Genomic DNA, 18,761 nt, shown 5'->3' on the forward strand with positions numbered 1-18,761 from the left:
CAAACACGCTTGTTCCTATCTAAGATGTTCATTCGCGCTTAACTGTGATGAAGGTGATGATCCGTGACATTCATCACCTTCCTCAAACCATGAACGTGTGCCTGACAACTACCTCCGTTCTATATCCGACTGAATGAGTATCTCTTAGATTCCTTAATCAGAATCTCCGTGGTGTAAGCTAGAACTGATGGCAGCATTCATGAGAATCCGGAAAGTCTAATTTCCCAACCGCTTCTGTGAGCTTATGTTCCCCGCTATGGTTGAAAGAAATTATCATTCTGAACACCTCCTCGCCCCTTCGGGATACATTGTTCAGTTTGTGATGCCCCGCATTGAGCGTCGACAATGGGGATTTCTAATGCGGAGACCGCAAGAAGCCAACCTTTCTTGGGTGGTGGAGTTCTACTACAACTACCACTCCCCTTCTCTTCAGTCATTTTTTGTGCGCCAGAAGCAAGTCCCTGTTTCGGAGGAAGCCATTCAGCGGATACTTAATGTTTTACCGGTCCCGGATGAGATGGATGGTTACCAGGAAGTCCTACGTCAGCGCAATGAATTTGAGTATGATTGGAGCCCTGTCCTTAGGGTCATTGCCCAGCCGGGAGCAGAATAAACCCAAGGGAGAGCCAGGGCCCAACCTAGGTGTATTGCGGCAAGCGCTTACCGTGGAGGCTCGAGTGTGGGCTCAAATCTTGTTACACTACATCCTTCCAAGCACTCATGAGACCTCCTTCACAGCGGACTTCGCCCTCCTTGTCTGGTGCATTCTCACGGATAGGCCAATCAACATCCCACTCCTCATCCGACAAGCGATGGGTTGCGTCCATACTAAGGGTAACCTCCTATTTCCCACCTTGGTGACATGTTTGGTTTTTGCTGTTGGTGTTCTGCACGAGGCTAAGGACATGGAGGTGATAATTCTAGCGAAGGGCAACATCATCCCGAGCAGAAAATATCTTAAGCCTCCGGCGGATACCACAAGCCTTGACACGGCTATCCCTTCCGACATTCCTACCACTTCATCAGCACCACAGAAGTCATGCCACCAACTGCTTCTTGAGCTCACTGAAAAGGTGGACCGATATGAACGGCGGAACATTTCCACATCCACTTCAGACCCAAGTGATGCAAGTACTCAAGAGATAATGGATAGTGGAAGTGGCGACCCCAATCCCATCTTGCACATCACCAATAGCACGGAGGGCCGTGCAAACTTCTAAGTGTGGGGAGGTCGGTTACCGACTTCCGTAGGTAACAACCCTTTCTTTTCAACACTAATAATTTTAATTTTAATTTTAATTGCATGGTTAGTTTTTGTATTTGAACACTTTTTGCATGTTAGGACTAGTTGGTTAGGATGATGACTTCTTTTTCAAGAAATCGTCTTTAGGGAACCTTACCAATTTGGAAAATTTTTTTTGTATTAAAATTTCTTGAAGAATTTATTTTGGAACATGGTTTTTGAGCGAGAACACACAACCTTGTGAGATTTTGAGCTTGATTGATTGGTAGCATCTTATCAACCAATATATCTTATTGCGGTGTGTGTTGTTCTCTCTAAGATTGTAATCTTTGTCTTGCTTGATTCTATATTTCCATTGTTTAGCGTATGCATGTATATAAATGATTGAGGCCTTCATTTCACAAAGCTCATATACCGATATGGCCTTACCCTTTCATCATCCTTTGTAAACCAATGTTGAGAGCCCATTTAACCCCATCTGTTCGTTATTTTAGCACATCACTAACTCTAAGTAAAAAATAATGAATGTCCTTGATTTGAATCCTTGGTTAGCTTAGACTAGTGAGAAGAGTGTACATGATTTAAGTGTGGAAAAATTAGATGGGGAACATGTGGTTTGGGAATTGGGTATGTTATACTTTAAGGAAAAATGTGAAAAAGGGTTGGGCGCATGTTCATACATTCAGTATCTTAAGCATATGCATTAATCTTTCATATATATAGTAACCACCACAAGAATAAAAGAAAATGAAAAAAAATAGAAAAAAATAAATAATAAAAAAATTTAATAATAAAAAGAAGAAAAAGAAAAAGGAAATAAGAAAGCAATAAAAAGGGGACAAAATGTCCCAAAGTAAGTGGTGATAGCTATGAATATGTGTTGTATTCAAATTGAGATGAATGGACATGTGGCAAAAGATATTCAATGGGTAGTCTGGTTTTATTTTTTAATTACATGGATTGTCTTAGATTAGGTGGGAAGTTTAGGTTAATCAAGGATGCAATTTTAGTCCTCTTGACTAAATACAATCCTACCTTCACCCTAACCCCATTACAACCCTTCAAAAGACCTCTTGTTATGTGTATTCATGCATTGAACATATGTTGATTGGTAGAAGAAGAGCAAGCTTTAGAAAGCGAGATTAGTAGAGAATTGAAAGAATCGGCCCTCAAACACTAGAGAGGATAGAGTGCAAACACTTCCAGTGAGGGTTTGATGCTCAACTTTTTATTCCCGGTTTTCAGGAGCTTTCTTCATGCAAGTTATGTACACTCCACTTTGATGCTTGAATTGGTAGAGTTCATGAATTATCTTGTCATTTTGGCCCAATGTGCTCATATGTATTCTTGGGAGATTGATTCACTTTTGACCATGTAGATAGACGCATTTGCATTAGTTGCATTCATTTAGGTAATTTGCATTTCATGAACCCCATTCTCCTATATTCTTTGGTCTTTTTATTTTTAGCATGAGGACATGCTTGGTTTAAGTGTGGGGAGATTTGATAAACCCCAATTTTGTGGTTTATCTTCTGTAGAAAATAGGAGGTTTTATCAATATTTTCTGCACTTATTCAAATAAATCGCATGGTTTTGTGTTTCCTTCCTCATTTCGCTTCATGGCTGAAAACATGCTTCTTTTGCCTTAAAAATGCTATATTTTAATCCTCTTCTATTACCATTCGATGCCGTGATGTGTTTGTTGAGTGAAGGAACATGAAGAATTGAGCTTTGGAGAATTGGATGCGACGCGCATGCGTGGCCGACGCACATGCGTGGGTGTAAGAGGCTAGGAATAGCGCGCGAGAATTGATGCATTCGCATGGATTGGCAAAACTCCCAGCGACGCGTACGCATGCCTGACGCGTACGCATGGCTAGCAAAACTCAGATGACGCGCACGCGTGGCCGATGCGCATGCGTGACGTCCAGCACGTGACCTCATTAATGAAATTGTGGATGGCGATTTCTGAGGAGCTCCAGGCCCAAATTCAAGTAGATTCTGCATGGAAAAGACCGAGGATTATAGGAGGATATGGGGGGGATCAATCATTTGACACTTTACACACATTTTGGCTAGTTTTTGGGCACTCATGTTCTAGAGGGATAAACTCTTGCTCCTCTCTATATCTAGTTTGATTTGATTTTCCGTTGTTGAATTTCTAAATTGGATTTTGTTAATCTTAGTTTCAATTATTCAATTTGAGTTCTCTAATTTTCATTTTGTTTAGATCTTGTGCTTGAATTTGAATTTTCTTGTTATTTTCCATTTTCTTCTCGTTTTACGAACTTTATGGATCTTGGATTTCTATTAGTGCATTGATGTTTTCTATGATCGATACTGCTAATTGAGTTGTATTCTATTGATAATTGTTAGTGGGTGTTTGTAGTTTCCAATTAATTTGCAAATTGAATATGTTTTTTATTAATGCATACCATGTGTTTGATGAAATGTTTCCTTTGATTATGGAGTAGTTTTCTTTACTCTTGGCCTACGCTAAGGGAATTGGATAAACTTGAGTCATTGGGTCTAATTGATTTGGTGATTTGAGAACCCTTTATGGTCAACTTGATACCCATTGACACAATCTATTACTAAGCCAATTAGACAAGGATGGTGACCCCAATTCTTATGCCTAGCCAAGAGTGCCTTTTATCATTTATATTTGAAACCAAAAAATCCCAATTGTTTAGTTCTTGTTGTGGCTAGTTTAGTTGTTTACTTAGTCTTAGAAAAGAAGTAGCTCATATGTTCTCTTGTTATATTGAAATTGCTCATATCTTGCCTTAGTTTCTTTATTTAGTTTCTTGCACTTTAAGATTCCTTGCATGTTAATTTTAGTAGTTTAAATTTTTGCTCATGACTCCCAACCCCAGAATTCTAACCAATATAAATGCACATGTTTGTCCATTCTCTTGAGGACGACCCGAGACCAATACTCTCGGTTACTTTATATTGGGGTTGACTTTGTGACAACCAATTCTAAAATTTGATTGGTAGGATTACATGTTGGTCTAGGACTATACTATGATAATGACATTGCTTTTCTATTGATAAAATTCTAGACCGGCCATAATCTTATCTATCAATCGGTCAGAAGAAGCCGGCTCAGATCACCTTCTTGGCTAGTGATCGGGCTCCTAGTTAGTTTTCACATATGCCATTGTGTACTTCCTCTAGAACCTTCTTTGTGTTAGAGGTCAGGACACATTTTCAGAGAGGTGTTGATATGCCCTTTTTATATAAGACATTGTAGACCAATGTATAATTTTGTGCTTCCCTTATAAGTCCTCGAGCCTCTTTTTCGTTTATAGGGAGGATATTAAATTTAAGATAGTTGGCTATAGGGATCATCCACCCTAAATTTTGTTTAGATATAGTCATCACATCAGAGATGTCATCTCTCTTTGATATTGATGGTGCATGGAGAGTCTCCTGGATGAGGCTTCTATTGTTGCCCCCAGGCTTAGTGATGGGTAGCTTGGAGAGAGCATCTGCTCGGGCATTTGATTCCCGAGTTATATTTCGGAACTCTTCTTCCGAGAATTGTGCTAGTTGTTCTCGTGCTTCATCTAAGTATTTCTTCATGTTAGGATCTTTGGCTTGATAAGTGCCATTAATTTGTGAGATTACAACTTGAGAGTCACTTAACACTATCAACCTTTTTGCCCCTACTTCTTTAGCTAGCTGCAAGCTAGCAAGCATGGCTTCATACACTGCTTGGTTATTAGAAATAGGAAACTCGAACCTTAGTGAGAGTTCTATTCGAGTTCCTTGCTCACTTTCCATGACTACAATTGCTTCACTACCGGATTTATTGGATAACCCGTCTACATATAGGCTCTATGTTGTTAGGCTTTCACGACTTTCAGTGTAATCAGCTATAAAGTCAACATAAACAAAATATTACGTAATTCATAAATATAGTACTAAACATCATATATAATTTTTTAGAATTTAAAATCAAAAGTAATAACTCTAGTACAAATAAAGTATCAAATATAACATGATTTTTTAATTCTAAATGTCTTAACTTAGATTGGCTCCACAGCCATTCTCAACTGATACCTGCCTGAATCAACCATCAAGACTAACTAAGGTCAGAATTTGACCATGGTTAACAAAATCAATTTTGTTCAATCTTAAGCAGCACAGAACTTGCTCTGGAAGTTCTTCTTCCTTTTGTGCCTGTTAAAAAGAACAAAATAGAGAGTTATCAAACAAAATAGTACTCGCTAAAGAATTTTACTAGGAAACTTATTGATTCAATGTATGGTAGTAGTAAGAACACAACACACTACGCAATTTTTCTTATTTTTAGGGAAGTGAGTGATGCAAATATAGTCTCTCTCACAAGAAACTAGAAGAAATATATTTTGTGTAAGTATATGCACTACAAAAAAAAAGAGTTTAAAATGGTATTTATAATATGGCGATTTTAAAAACCTGCCATAATATTTGGATATTGTGGTGTTTTTTGTTGCTGCCGTTAAGTGATTTGTCCTTGGTGGCAATTTGGGTCATTACAGCGGTTCCAACCCGCCCTATCTCCCATATATATAAAAGCCCAATTCCAACCCTAATTTTAGAAACACTAGGTCATTGCTGAAGACGCCTGCGTACATTACTACTTCCATTGTGTGGCGATCTCTGATCCTATGCATTCCTTGACGATCTCCTCCGACGGCATCTCCTCCTCCGACGACGATCTCCTCCGGTGACGTCTCCTCTAGCTTTTTGCTGTCCTTCTCTACCAAAATCTTAATGCCTCCCTTTCGTTCTACCTTTCCTTCCATTTATGGTACCTCTCTCTCTCTCTCTCTCTCTCTCTCTTTCTCTTTCTTTTTGGGTTCGCTTCTCACTCAAAAATTTGTTGTAACGGTGAAAATGTGACGTGAATTTTGCTAAGGACAGTGTCTGATGATGGAAACCTAGCGCAGGAAAATAGCTTCATATATTTGAGTGCTATTTCTTCTTTTTCCAGCTTCGTTTTGTAAATTATAGCTTAAATATTTATAGAACTAATTAACTTGAGTTGATAATAATAATTACTGGTCTCTATGTAGTTGAACCGTTATAAATTTATGTTTTACCCTTGTGACAATGTAACATCAGCATTCTAGTGTTCACACTGGTGCTTAATCAGAGGTATGATTTAGAAACTGTTACATTATCCAGCATCTATAGCTTTATAATTATATTCCTGATTAATTTTATTTTACTATGTTAATCTTGCACATATTGGATGTTGTTTCCAACTTCCAATAGATACTTCTTCTTGTTGCAATTTTTTGTTCAGAAATTCAGATATGCAACTGATTATCAAGCAAGAAATAAATTTTTAAAAAAGGAAAATAAAAAATCCAAATGGTATTGTTCTACTCAATGATAGTGAACAATTATATTTACACAGTCCTTGGAATTTCAGAATTAGTATAGTTACTCCAAACAATTTTATATTAAATTAGTTTGTATAGATATAAATTGCACCGAAAATGAATTATCAATATGCAGAAGGAGTGTATCTTTTTTTGCACATCATGAAAATTAGTAGAAGCAGCTACTTTTATTTTTAAATTAACTTTGTTATTCAAATTATTCTACTGTGCCATGCTTATTCTCAATCTTGTTTATTTTTTCTTATATTTGCAGCATAAAGATTTTTGTTGCAGTGACTGTGGTGGCACTCCTGAAAAGAATTGGTAGTAAACGACATTGATAAACTCTCAATATCGAAAGTTCCTCCTAAATCCACAAGGTATGATTACTGTTTTAATTACAGATATAGTACATATTGCTGGTACTATGATTTAGTACTAATGCAGTTACTGGTTCTGTTCTCCCTTGTTCTAGCTGACTGGATTTGTTATTGATCAGGGCCTAGCTGCCTTAATTGAATTTGTGTTCTTGTGGTTTAAAGGGGGCCTACAGGTGTTGTAATCTTGCTATTTGGCATCCATATAAAAGAAATGAGAAAAATTAAAATAAATAGCATTGCCTATATAATAAACGAGGCCAATTCTAATAAAAAAAATATATTTTTGATGAACTAGCAAGTAAAATAGATGTATTTAGTGTAGCACAAAGAAGCATTATATCAATCCCCTTAATTATTCCATAACCAACCGATTTGATTATATATGGCTTGTAAACAGAAACAAAATGTTAACCCAAAATGTTAATTGAGATATATATTGTGTATCACAAAATAAATAAACTATAGATGGTTACATCTAAAGAAAAGGGGAAGGGGAAAAAGGCTGCATAACTTAATTTGTACACTTAATTTTTTGACTTATTGACTTTTAGAGTCAATCAAAATTATTATAAATTGTTTTTCCTCCTATTTGAAGTTAAATAAACTAGTTTAGCTGTAGAACAGAGTAATCATGTTTAAAATTAAACAAATAAAATGACTCTCAAAATTATCAGTTTGAGAAAGTAAAATTTTTGTTGAGTTATTGAGTATACAAATAAAACCTATGTCCAGGCATGGATGATGATACGACTTCTGATTTTATATTTATTTATTTAAGTTCTTGGTTACATACTTACATTAGACTGTGTTTGGCATTTTTAGTGATTTTACTTTTGTTTGTTAAACATTGGAAACTAGTAAAACTATAACTTGGTCCTTTAAAGGTCATGTAAAATTGCCAACCCAAGATTACTAGCATTTGGACACATGCTATTTCTCATGAGTATAAACAAACAAGACTTTTCTTCAAGTGGGGTGTGAGCTTTCCATACCAAGTTTAATTGCAAGTCAGAAAGCAAAATAGAGGAACAAGGTTACATTAAAAAGCTTACATGCTTTTCATTGTTGTCAATTCAAACTGCAAGTTCTAGTTCAGGTTAGTGAGTTTGGTTGTTATGCTATTACTACTGCCATGTGTTAAGACCTGAGAGCAAGAGAAAAAAAAGCTAAAGGAAAATATCAAGAAGCTCAGCTTCCTTTTGCAACTGCAAATTCTTGGTGGTTTCCATTGCTTTACTTCTTTCTTTGACAATTTGAGCAGGGAAAATAAAAAGTTGAAAAAAAAAAAAGCTTTGGTTTTGAGGTTAATGGGTATCCATCAGTCATGCAGAAATTCATAAACAAATGATTGTGAAAAGAGATTTTTCTTTTTTACAAACTTAGGTTATTCCTTCATGTTTTCAGTAATATTCTTGAGTTGCTTATAGTGGTTTGTATTACTTTATTTTGTGGCCACTGTCCACAAGGCATAAATTCTCTGTGTTTTGAGACTCTCTCCTAGCTGTGCAGTTTAAGAGAATGGATGATTGTGCTTTGCTCTGCATAAATTTTGTTTTGTCTTTGTCTTTGTCTTTTCTCCCAATCCCAATCCCACTTTTGATGCTAAATTTAATTTATTAGGTATATTTATTTATTATACTAAATAAAAAGTTAGGACTCTATATATAATGAATTATATTTTTATAAATGTTGTATTAATTAATTCTTATTGTTCAAATCCTTTAATAATATAATTTGATATTAATCCTAAATTATTAAAAATACAGCATTCATATATTCTTAGTTGATTATACATACACACATGATGTATAGATATTGATCGTACATGATATATGGTACCTTAATTTAGTTATCTTATTATTTTAAGTTGAAAATTTTGGTATATTCTAGTTGACCACATGCATGCTGATTATTTGAAATTTTGAATGTTTAATCTTAATAATTCTAATAAATCTGTTGGTGATAATTTTTTATGTGAAACAGGTTTTAGATCTTCTTCAACTCTTGCTGCTAGCTACTTTACTTTAAAAGTTTCAAGTTTTAATATTTGCTGAGAAAGAAAGAAAGAAGGAAAATTATCATTTGAAAGAGGTAATTATAATTTCCTTATATTTTCTTTTAAATACTATTTAAGTAAGTTTTTAATATCTAATTTGCATATCAAAGAATAAATTTCTTGCCTTTAGAATATATATAGATTTTTAATGAATAGATTTTTTAAAATCCCTATTTGTAGTCCCTCTTAGTCATGTCAATCAATAAGTCATGGATTGGAAAACCACGAACCACGCATGAGTATAAAGATGGTTTAGACAAGTTTTTGGATTTTGCTTTTGAGCATCGATCTCTCGCGGGTCGTCAGATTAAATGCCCTTGTCCGGTGTGTGGTTTTGGCAAGTGGCAAACAAGAGAGAAAGTTTTTGAACATTTAATAGTCAAGCCATTTCCAGAAAACTACAAAGTTTGGTATTGGCATGGTGAAGAAGTAGTTGGAGTTGGGTCACAAGTTCATCAAACTAGTCATATTGTACAAGATGATTCGACATCTCAGCATCCAATGGTAACAATGCTCAATGATGCGTTTGGAGTTGCTGGACCTTACTTGAATGAAGATGGAAATGGAGATGAAGACAACATAGAAGATGGAGATGGAGACAATGCAGAAAATGAAGAGGACAATGGAAAAAATGTAGAATTTTATAAGTTGTTAGAAGATGGCAATGAACAATTGTATGAAGGGTGCACAAAGTATTCAAAACTGTCTTTCTTAATTAGTTTGTTTCACATAAAGTGCTTATATAGAATAAGCGACAAAGCCATAACCAAAATCCTCAAGTTATTAAAAGATGCTTTTGAAAATGCAAAGATTTCAAATACATTCTATAAGGCCAAGAAAACCATAAATAAACTAGGGCTTAATTATACCAAGATACCTACTTGCCCTAATGACTGCATGTTATATTGGGGGGAGGATGAAGATTTGCAAAGATGCAAAAGATGCAAGACATCTAAATGGAGCGATGCTAAAAAGAAGAAACCAACAAAGATCTTGTGATACTTTCCACTAAAACCGAGACTTCAATGATTATTCATGTGTTCTAAGACTCCTCAATCAATGCAATGGCATGCTTCGACAGAAAAGAAAGATTCGAAGATAAGGCATCCGCGAGATTCTGAAGCTTGGAAAACATTCGATTTACTTCATGATAGGTTTGCCGAAGATCCTCGAAATGTACGTCTTGGTCTTGCAGCTGATGGATTCAACCCCTTTGGAGCTATGCGTACAAACTATAGCATTTGGCCAGTGGTGCTTATTCCATACAATCGGCCTCCATGGGAGTGCATGAAGCTAACATCACTTATCTTGTCAATGATTATTCCTGGAGAGAAAATGCCGGGGAACAACATAGATGTATACTTACAACCTCTTATTAAAGAGTTAAAAGAGTTGTGGCATGATGGTGTTCAAACATTAGATAGGTTCAAGAATGAAATGTTTACATTGCGAGCAGCATTAATGTGGACAATTAGTGATTTTCCAGGCCTTGGTAACTTATCTGGGTGGAACATACACAGTAAATATGCTTGTCCCACATGTAACTTCAACACTGATTCATATAGATTAAAGCATGGTGGAAAATGGTATTTTTTGGGACATCGCCGTTTCTTAGAAAGGGATCATAAGTTTAGGCTAAGTCGTGCAAAATTTAATGGAAAAGTTGAGTTAAGGGATTCTCCAGCAGCACTAATAGGGTCAGAAATATTGGAACAACTTGAAGGCATCAATATTTCATTCGGGAAGGAACTACAGGCAAGTAAAGGTAAGAGGACTCGACGAAAAGTTGTTGAAGAAGAAGATGAATCGGGGATGTGGAGGAAGAAAAGCATATTTTTTTATCTTCCTTATTGGGAGTCTAACTTATTGCGCCACAATCTAGATGTTATGCATATTGAAAAGAATGCTTGCGACAATGTGTTATACACTTTGCTCAATGAGACTGGGAGGTCAAAGGATAATCTCAAAGCTCGTAAGGATCTTAAAGAAATGGGTATAAGAAAAGATTTATGGCCAGATGAAAATGGGAGATATCATCCATCTTTGTTCCCAATGTCAAATTCCATGAAAGATATATTCTTGCGTACTATAAAGAATATTAGAGTACCAGATGGTCTCTCGAGTAATATTTCACGGTGTGTTGACCTGAAGCAAAGAAAGCTCTCTGTATTGAAGGGCCATGATTGCCACGTTCTTATGCAGCAACTATTACCCATTGCCATACGTAATGTGCTACCAGATAAAGTTACTGCAGTGCTAATAGAGTTGTCTTCATTCTTTCAAAATTTGTGCTCTAAAAGCTTAAGTCTTACAGAACTTGAGAAGCTCCAACCTCGAATAATCCTTACTCTTTGTCATTTAGAAATGTTGTTCCCTCATTCCTTCTTTACAATCATGGTTCATTTAACCTGTCATCTAGTTGATGAAGCAAAACTCGGAAAACCAGTACACTATAGGTGGATGTATCTTATTGAGAGGTAAATATCTCTTTTCAATCATTATTCATTTAACCTATCACTTAGTTATATCTTGCTTAGGTATTTAACCTGTCACTTAATTATACAAACTAGGTATTTAGGTCATTTGAAGTCCTATGTACGAAACAAAGCTAAATTAAAAGGTTCTATAGCTGAGGGATACGTGGCTGAAGAAGCTCTTACATTTGGCTCTCGATACTTAGAAGGGATTGAGACAAGATTTAATAGGCCACCACGTGTTGATGATCGTCTGAATGATAATTACAGTACACATGTGGATTCCCTTTTTCCACAAATGGGGAACTCAAAGGGAGCTTTCACAGTATTGAGTTGTCACCTATGGAAAAAAAAACAAGCATATTGATATGTGATTTTAAATTGTCCATATGTCAAACCGTTCATTGAGTAAGTGCTTAAGGATTTTTATACATGTTTTTTATTTACTTGAAAATAGTTGTTTAGTTAGAGTTAAACTTTCATATCTGACAGTGACTTCAAAGATTTTGTAGGAAGATGATCTAAGGGTAGAAGGCCTTCAAATGTAGAGATAGAAAAAAGAGTCAATAAAGATTTTGTTACTTGGTTTCATGCGTAGGTAAATAGATAAGTGATAATTTTTTGCTAATATTGAGCTAGTATTTGTGGATATAATAACTAATATGTTGTTTTATCATAATAGCTTATAAACCCAGATATTATGAATACTGTGCGTGAGGATTTGAGATACTTAGCATGGGGTCCATCACGATATGCCAAGAGGTTTTCTACATTTAGTATTAATGGGTTTTCCTTTCGATCTACCAATCGAGACAATGGGTTAAAGACCCAGAATGTAGGAGTTTTTTTAATGTCTTCAACTCCTTGTGTTACTAGCGCTAGTGATGCTGATGTTAGGAATGCTGATTTGTAATATTATGGCAAACTAGAAGATATTATAGAACTAAACTACAATGGCCGATTTCAGGTTACTTTATTCAAATGTAAATGGGCTGACACCACTAGAGAACGGGGCTGTAGAAAGGATAATTGGGATTTTACTTCTGTTAATTTTTCACAAGTAATACACAGTGGTGACCGAGAGGAGGATGATCTATATATTGAAGCCTCACAAGCTCAAATGGTGTATTTTGTCCATGATGAAGTGAATAAAGATTGGAGTGTTGTCGTGCATTTGAAGCCAAGAGATTCATATGATATGGGGGGGAAATGAAGATGATGAAGCATGCGAGAACTAGCCATGGTTAGAGCAAAACTTATATTCCTTATTTGAAAATGGTGATAATCTATCTTTGTTAAGAGATGAGGTAGACTATGAACTATTAGATAATGACATTGGAGAAGACAAACACATGTCAGAATAGTTAGTAGGTTAAATTAATTCAGTTTCTTTCAGAATCACCGTGTATGAAACCAGGTCTTCAAATTGAGCTAAGCCAAAGACGGTAGAGTAGGTGAGTTTTATTAAAAAGTGGTTTATTATAGAAAAATAATTTTTATCTACATTTCTTCTTTTTCAATTTAACTTTTGTTTATAAATTTTACATAAATATTTATTAATTATTTATTTGATCTATTATGCAGATACGCCAAAGCAAAAGAGGTACAAGAATATACTTAAAGCAGCAACAGCTGCAAATTCTTCACAAGACAAGTCAAAAGCAGCTGCAAATTCTTCACAAGATAAGTCGGCAGCTTCGAATGCATCACAATGCCTCACAGCTGTTCCTCTCTCCTTCCAAAACACTTTTTTCGGTTTTCTATAGCTCATATCTTATTTTTTTTATTTTAGTAATTAGTAGACCTTATTTTATTGAGTTATTATCTGAAGAGTATATATATTCTGATCAATCGTAGCATCTTATCTCGCTTAGCAGTAATCATTTTCTGCTCTAACTTTTTCTTTGAATATTTGTTCTAACTTTTTCTGCTCTAACTTTGAGTTATTATCTAACTTTTCTCGCTTATCTCGCTTAGCAGTAATACATTTGATCAAATTATTCTTTTTCTTAAATTTTATATTCTTACATTTGATCCAACTTGTTCTTTTTCTTAAATATTATAGTATTTTCTTGTTTTAATAATGATATTTATCTTGCCGTGGATATTACTAATATTAGCCTATTTTCACCTTGATTCGGAATTCTGATGTATAATATATAGTATTATATATGTTGCTATTACATTATACCCTACACAAGAATCAATCTTTTATAATATATATCTATCATCATATGTTTTATTCTTTATTCGCTCAATTACTCATTTATTTATATTTATTTATCTATTTTAGATGAATATGAAGATACTACACTCCTTCATTTATTAGTGAAGGATGTGCATAATTTGTCAGAAGGTTTGCGCATAGTTGTCAATTTTGATAGACAGCATGCAGCAATAGGAGAAGCAGCCAGACTGCTTGCTGGAGTTTGTGGGCAATTGGCCACTGATTGTGTAGCATTTTCAATCAGTTTTGATAAGTGGTCAGACATTCTAGAGAGCTTTTTTGAAAATCAATGAAATATTTTTTTCCAAGTACTTAAACTCTAAAGCTTATTTCTTTGTCATTATTTAGTTATATTTGTTAGTTAATATATATTCTTTGTTCCATATTAAAGGGTCGATTTTGCTTCAAAGTGTGTGATAGCTTGGCTAAACGACTTCTGCTCTAATCGCTTGGCAAAAAATGGAGGGAACATAGGATAAAGCTTTGGAATGAGTTTTATGATCCGAGGTTGAGTAAAACCGAGATCATAAATAATACACCAGAAGATATTACTCTTGATCAATGGGCTTTATTCGTAGAATATCGTTTGAAGCCTGAAACTCAGTAAGTACTTACTCTCCTAGTTAAGTGTTGTCCCACTAAAAAGCCTTATATAGTTTTCTGCTGTAAATAGGATATTGAATTCATATGGAATATTGTGAAAGGCCTTTATATAGAGTTGGTAATAAAAAGCCTTTATTCATAGTTTGCTGCCTACTCGTCTTTTATTTTATATAGAGTTTGTAATGAACCAGCAATATGTTGAATGCATGTTATATGTTGAATGCATGTTTGACTTTATTTAATTGTGTCTAAATTTATCTTGCGGAATCTTTGTAAGAGGAATCAAGAAATTCGGTAAAAATAAATAATTCCTCATACTTCAGGTGCTAAATCAATTGCAAGAAGAAGGGCTGAATTGGTAAAAATTTCTATGGTTTTATTTGAATTGGCTGAGAACTACTATCCTCAGCTTATGTTTCATTTGCTGCCATTATTATATTTTATATATCATAGGAGTCATTTATGTTAGCACCTAATGCATCTCAGTTGTTATATTGTTGCTGTTAGTTACTTAATTTTATGCATATTTTTTCTTGAATGATATATTTCTTGATTGAGTCTTTCTACTTTTCTTGAATTTTAGACGGAAGAGACGGGAAAAGAAGTTAGTAGGGTTCAAATGTGGGACATCATTCACAAGAAAATAGATGGAAGTTATGTTAATGAAAAGGCTAAAGAAATAGCGGTAAGACTAAAGTGCAATAAGTAACTTGTTTGTATTTCTTTTTCTTTCTTTTTTATAAGATAATATTGTTTGACTCTTTCTCTTTCTTTTTATATATGTAGGAGAAGATTGAAGCATATAGCAGTCAACAAGCGGTGGAATCAACCGTTAATTCTCCTCTTGATGCTCTTGGAGTAGTTCTTGGGAAAGAGCACCCCGGTTGTGTTCGAGGTTTAGGCATGGGAGCTATTCCAACAATTACTTTCAAGAACAACACTACAAGAATTAGTCAGATGAATTTAGGTTCTTCAAATGATGCTGGCACATCATCTACTTGTGGTCCAAATGTGCAAGAAGAGTTGGATACCGTTAAAGCGCAATTGCAAGCACTAGTCTCCTATATTGCTTCTAAGGAAGGAGGTAAAATTCCAGTGGAATTGGTTGAAATGTTCCCTACTTAACAAATTTCACAGGTACAAATACAATTTATGTTCTTAATACCTTATTCCATGTGTAATATTTGGACTCTTAAGGGAATCTGGGTCAATTTTAAAATTTGACTTTGGAAGCTAGCTTTAACTTTGTTAATTAAAAGCCTACCAATAAAGTGGAAAGATCAGCAGTATTATTCTCTTAATAAAGTTTGTTGAGGCTTAAATATTTCTGTTAGTTTTTTTAGATGCCGTGAGCATAGGAATAAAGAAGTCAACAAATCATGAAATATGCATGAGTAAAAACACCTTTTTCTCTTTTTATTCCTCAAGTTGATGAACTGAAGAATTTTTTACTTTTGAGAAGAAAAATATAATGTTAACCCCTGTTATTCCTTGTTCTCTCATAAAAGTCTAAAATTGCTACCTTTAGCTTCTTCTCTTTTTTTCCTCTTCAACGTCGAATGATGGCATGAAAAGTCAGTATTTTGTGCAGTCTTTCTCCTTTGGACGACAACTAAATTTAGCAAGTAGGTCCCCTTTAATTTGGACATCACTGGATTTAGCAATTTATATCTTGATCCCATGCACCTTACTGCTTGATATATGATAAACCCCAATTTTGTGATTTATATTGTGTAGAATTTGGGGAGTTTTGTCAATATTTTTCACACTTATTCACAAGAATTGTATGGTTTTGTGTTCTCTTCCTAATATTACTTTATGATGGAAAACATGCTTCTTTTGCCTTAGAATTGCTATATTTTGATCCTCTTTTATTACCATTCGATGCCGTGACGTGTTTGTTGAGTGATTTCAGAATTTATACGGCAAGAATGGCCTAGAAGAGAGAAAGAAAACATGCTCAAGAGGAAGGAACATGAAGATTTGAATTTTTGGGAATTTCAGCATGGACGCGCACGCGCACCTCGCGCACACGCATGGATATGGACAGCTGGAAGTGGCGCGCAAAGATCAACACATCCGCGCAAATTAGGAAAATCCACACCGGCGCGCACGCGTACATGGCGCGCACGCGTGGATCGCAAAATCAATCGGCGTGCACGCACGCATGACCCGTACGTGCGACAAGCTGCACGTGACCTCATTAAAGAAAATCGTGTCTGGCGATTTCTAAGGCTCAAGAGGCCCAAATTCAAGCTGGTTCTGCATGGAAAAGACCCAAGGAAGCTAGGGGAAAGGAGGGGACCAATCATTTTACACTTAGACACAATTTTTAGCTAGTTTTGGTTCTTGTTATTCTAGAGAGAGAAACCCTTGTTCCTCTCGAGATCTACCTTTAATTTGATCTTCCCTTGTTAAATTATGAATTGGATCTTGTTAATTACTAGTTTTGATTACTTAATTTGAATCCCTTAGAATAATTTTATTTAGATCTTGTGTTAGTTTTATGTTTTCTTGTCAATTGTCATTTTATACCCATTTCATGAATCTTGTGAATCTTGAATTATTAGTGTTACATTGATGATTTTCATGATTAATTGTGTTGTTTGAGTGATTGTATGTTGATAATTGTTAGTGGGTACGTGTTAATTTCAATTTAATTGCACTTTGAATATGTCCTTTAGTAATGCTTACCATGTGTTTGATGAAATGTTTCCTTTGATTATGGAGTAGTTCTCTTTACTCTTGGCCTAGGCTAAGGGAATTGGGTAAACTTGAGTCATTGGGTCTAATGGATTTGATGATTTGGGAACCCTTAGTGGTCAATTTGATAGCCATTGACACTAGCCTACTACTAAGTCAATTAGTAGCTAGGTTGGACCTTATGGGTTGATGTTGACTAAACCATTTAACATACTTCAAGTATAGAAGTAGACTTAATGAGTTTGGTTCTTGATAATTGTCAAGATATGGTTATTAGACAAGGATAGTGACCCCAATTCCCATGTCTAGCCAAGAGTTGCTTTATCATTCATATTTGAAAATCCAAAAATCCTAATTGCTTTGGCTTAGTTATAGTTATTTGTTTAGTTTTAGAATAGAATTATAGTGGATGCTATCTTATTAGTTTAGAATTGCTCACATTTTTCTTTAGTTATTTGAATTAGTTTCTTGCACTTCAAGATTGCTTGCTTGTTAAGATTCCTAGTTTAGTTTCTTGATCATGACTTGCAACCCCGGAATTGTAACCAATGTTGATGCACATGTTTGCCCATTCCTTGTGAGACGACCCGAGGTTTGAATACTTCGGTTACTTTAATTGGGGTTGAACTTGTGACAACCAATTCCTTCGAAATTTGATTTGAGGATTGTTGTTGGTTAGAACTATACTTACAACAGGATTTTATTGAGAAATTCTATACCGACATAATCCGCAACCATCAATATAATATAATGTCCTACATGTCAATATCAAATTAACTTTTTAATTAAACTGCTATATTGCTTCTTAATTAAAAGCCTACCAACAAAAGACTAATACTTGCTATATTGCTTCTTAATACCTTATTCCATGTGTAATATTCTTTCAATTAGACCCACATTTGTTAAGATTATTGTTGGGTGGAAAAAATAAAAAACTGTGTTAAAGGGTGAATCTTCCATAAATCTATTAATATCGAAAATTAAAAACAACAATCTAATGATGAAAAAGACTAATTGATTCCTATGAAAAATCTCTTGAAAAGTGCAAATAATTAATGTGAGTTTTCTTTTCCTAATTCCTAGAAAATAGAGGATTTATTGTGCAAATAGTTAGTGTATGTGAGTTTTCTTTTTTGATTGAATAATTTTATATTAATAGTTTCAAATTTAGTTTTATATCCTTTTTTATTGTGCTCATAATTATATTTTTGTTGTAGGGATTGGATCAAGAGAGTGAGATTCCATCACTAAGAGAGTTAGGAAGTAGGTCTTTTGGAGTGAGGAACAAAGAAGCATGATCTTGTATGATAAAGATTTTATGTATTAAGTATTATAGATATATGTTAAGACAAATTATTGAAAAATGTTATCTTTAATACTTTGTTTTTGGATTATGATTTTTTTTTTTTGGAGACTATGTATGAATTAAAAATCTTGTTATGATGTTTGATTTAAGGTTATGCTTTTTGGTTATTATGAGATTCTAAAAATGTCACTTTAAATACGTAGTTTCAATCTCATTTTAAAAAGTATAAAATTGCAATTAGGTAAAAATGACGGCTAAAAATGCCATTTTAAACAAAAATGGTGCCATTATATCCTAGTAAAAATGGCAGTTAGAAAATGAGATTTTAAACGAAAAGGATGCCATTAAACCCTAGTAAAAATGGCGTTTAGAAATGCCATTTTAAACGAAA

At 34.6% G+C, this 18,761-nt stretch overlaps 1 protein-coding gene and 1 long non-coding RNA gene across 2 annotated transcripts in view; both read left to right on the forward strand.

Moving 5' to 3' along the window:
• Positions 1–9,094, forward strand: part of LOC110267905 — a 12,011-nt gene extending 2,917 nt beyond the window's left edge. The window contains exons 2-3 of the long non-coding RNA XR_002355875.1: positions 8,985–9,031; positions 9,065–9,094. This is a non-coding gene — a long non-coding RNA (uncharacterized LOC110267905). The remainder of the gene's footprint in view (positions 1–8,984; positions 9,032–9,064) is intronic.
• LOC107624046 lies at positions 14,601–18,342 on the forward strand. The gene is made up of 4 exons (XM_021113762.1): positions 14,601–14,719; positions 14,945–15,046; positions 15,148–15,445; positions 18,282–18,342. Exons 2-4 carry the CDS (start codon positions 14,981–14,983, stop codon positions 18,299–18,301), a joined length of 384 nt encoding a protein of 127 aa, XP_020969421.1. The 5' UTR covers positions 14,601–14,719; positions 14,945–14,980; the 3' UTR covers positions 18,302–18,342.

Source organism: Arachis ipaensis, chromosome B10 (assembly GCF_000816755.2).
Source record: "Arachis ipaensis cultivar K30076 chromosome B10, Araip1.1, whole genome shotgun sequence".
Classification (NCBI taxonomy): domain Eukaryota; kingdom Viridiplantae; phylum Streptophyta; class Magnoliopsida; order Fabales; family Fabaceae; genus Arachis; species Arachis ipaensis.

Excerpts from the sequence above, each read along its gene's own strand:
- LOC107624046 (XM_021113762.1), top strand. The coding sequence starts at position 14,981 with ATGTGGGACATCATTCACAAGAAAATAGATGGAAGTTATGTTAATGAA. Across the intron at positions 15,047-15,147 it reads AAAAGGCTAAAGAAATAGCG|GAGAAGATTGAAGCATATAG; the intron begins GTAAGACTAAAG and ends TTATATATGTAG. Across the intron at positions 15,446-18,281 it reads TATTGCTTCTAAGGAAGGAG|GGATTGGATCAAGAGAGTGA; the intron begins GTAAAATTCCAG and ends TTTTTGTTGTAG.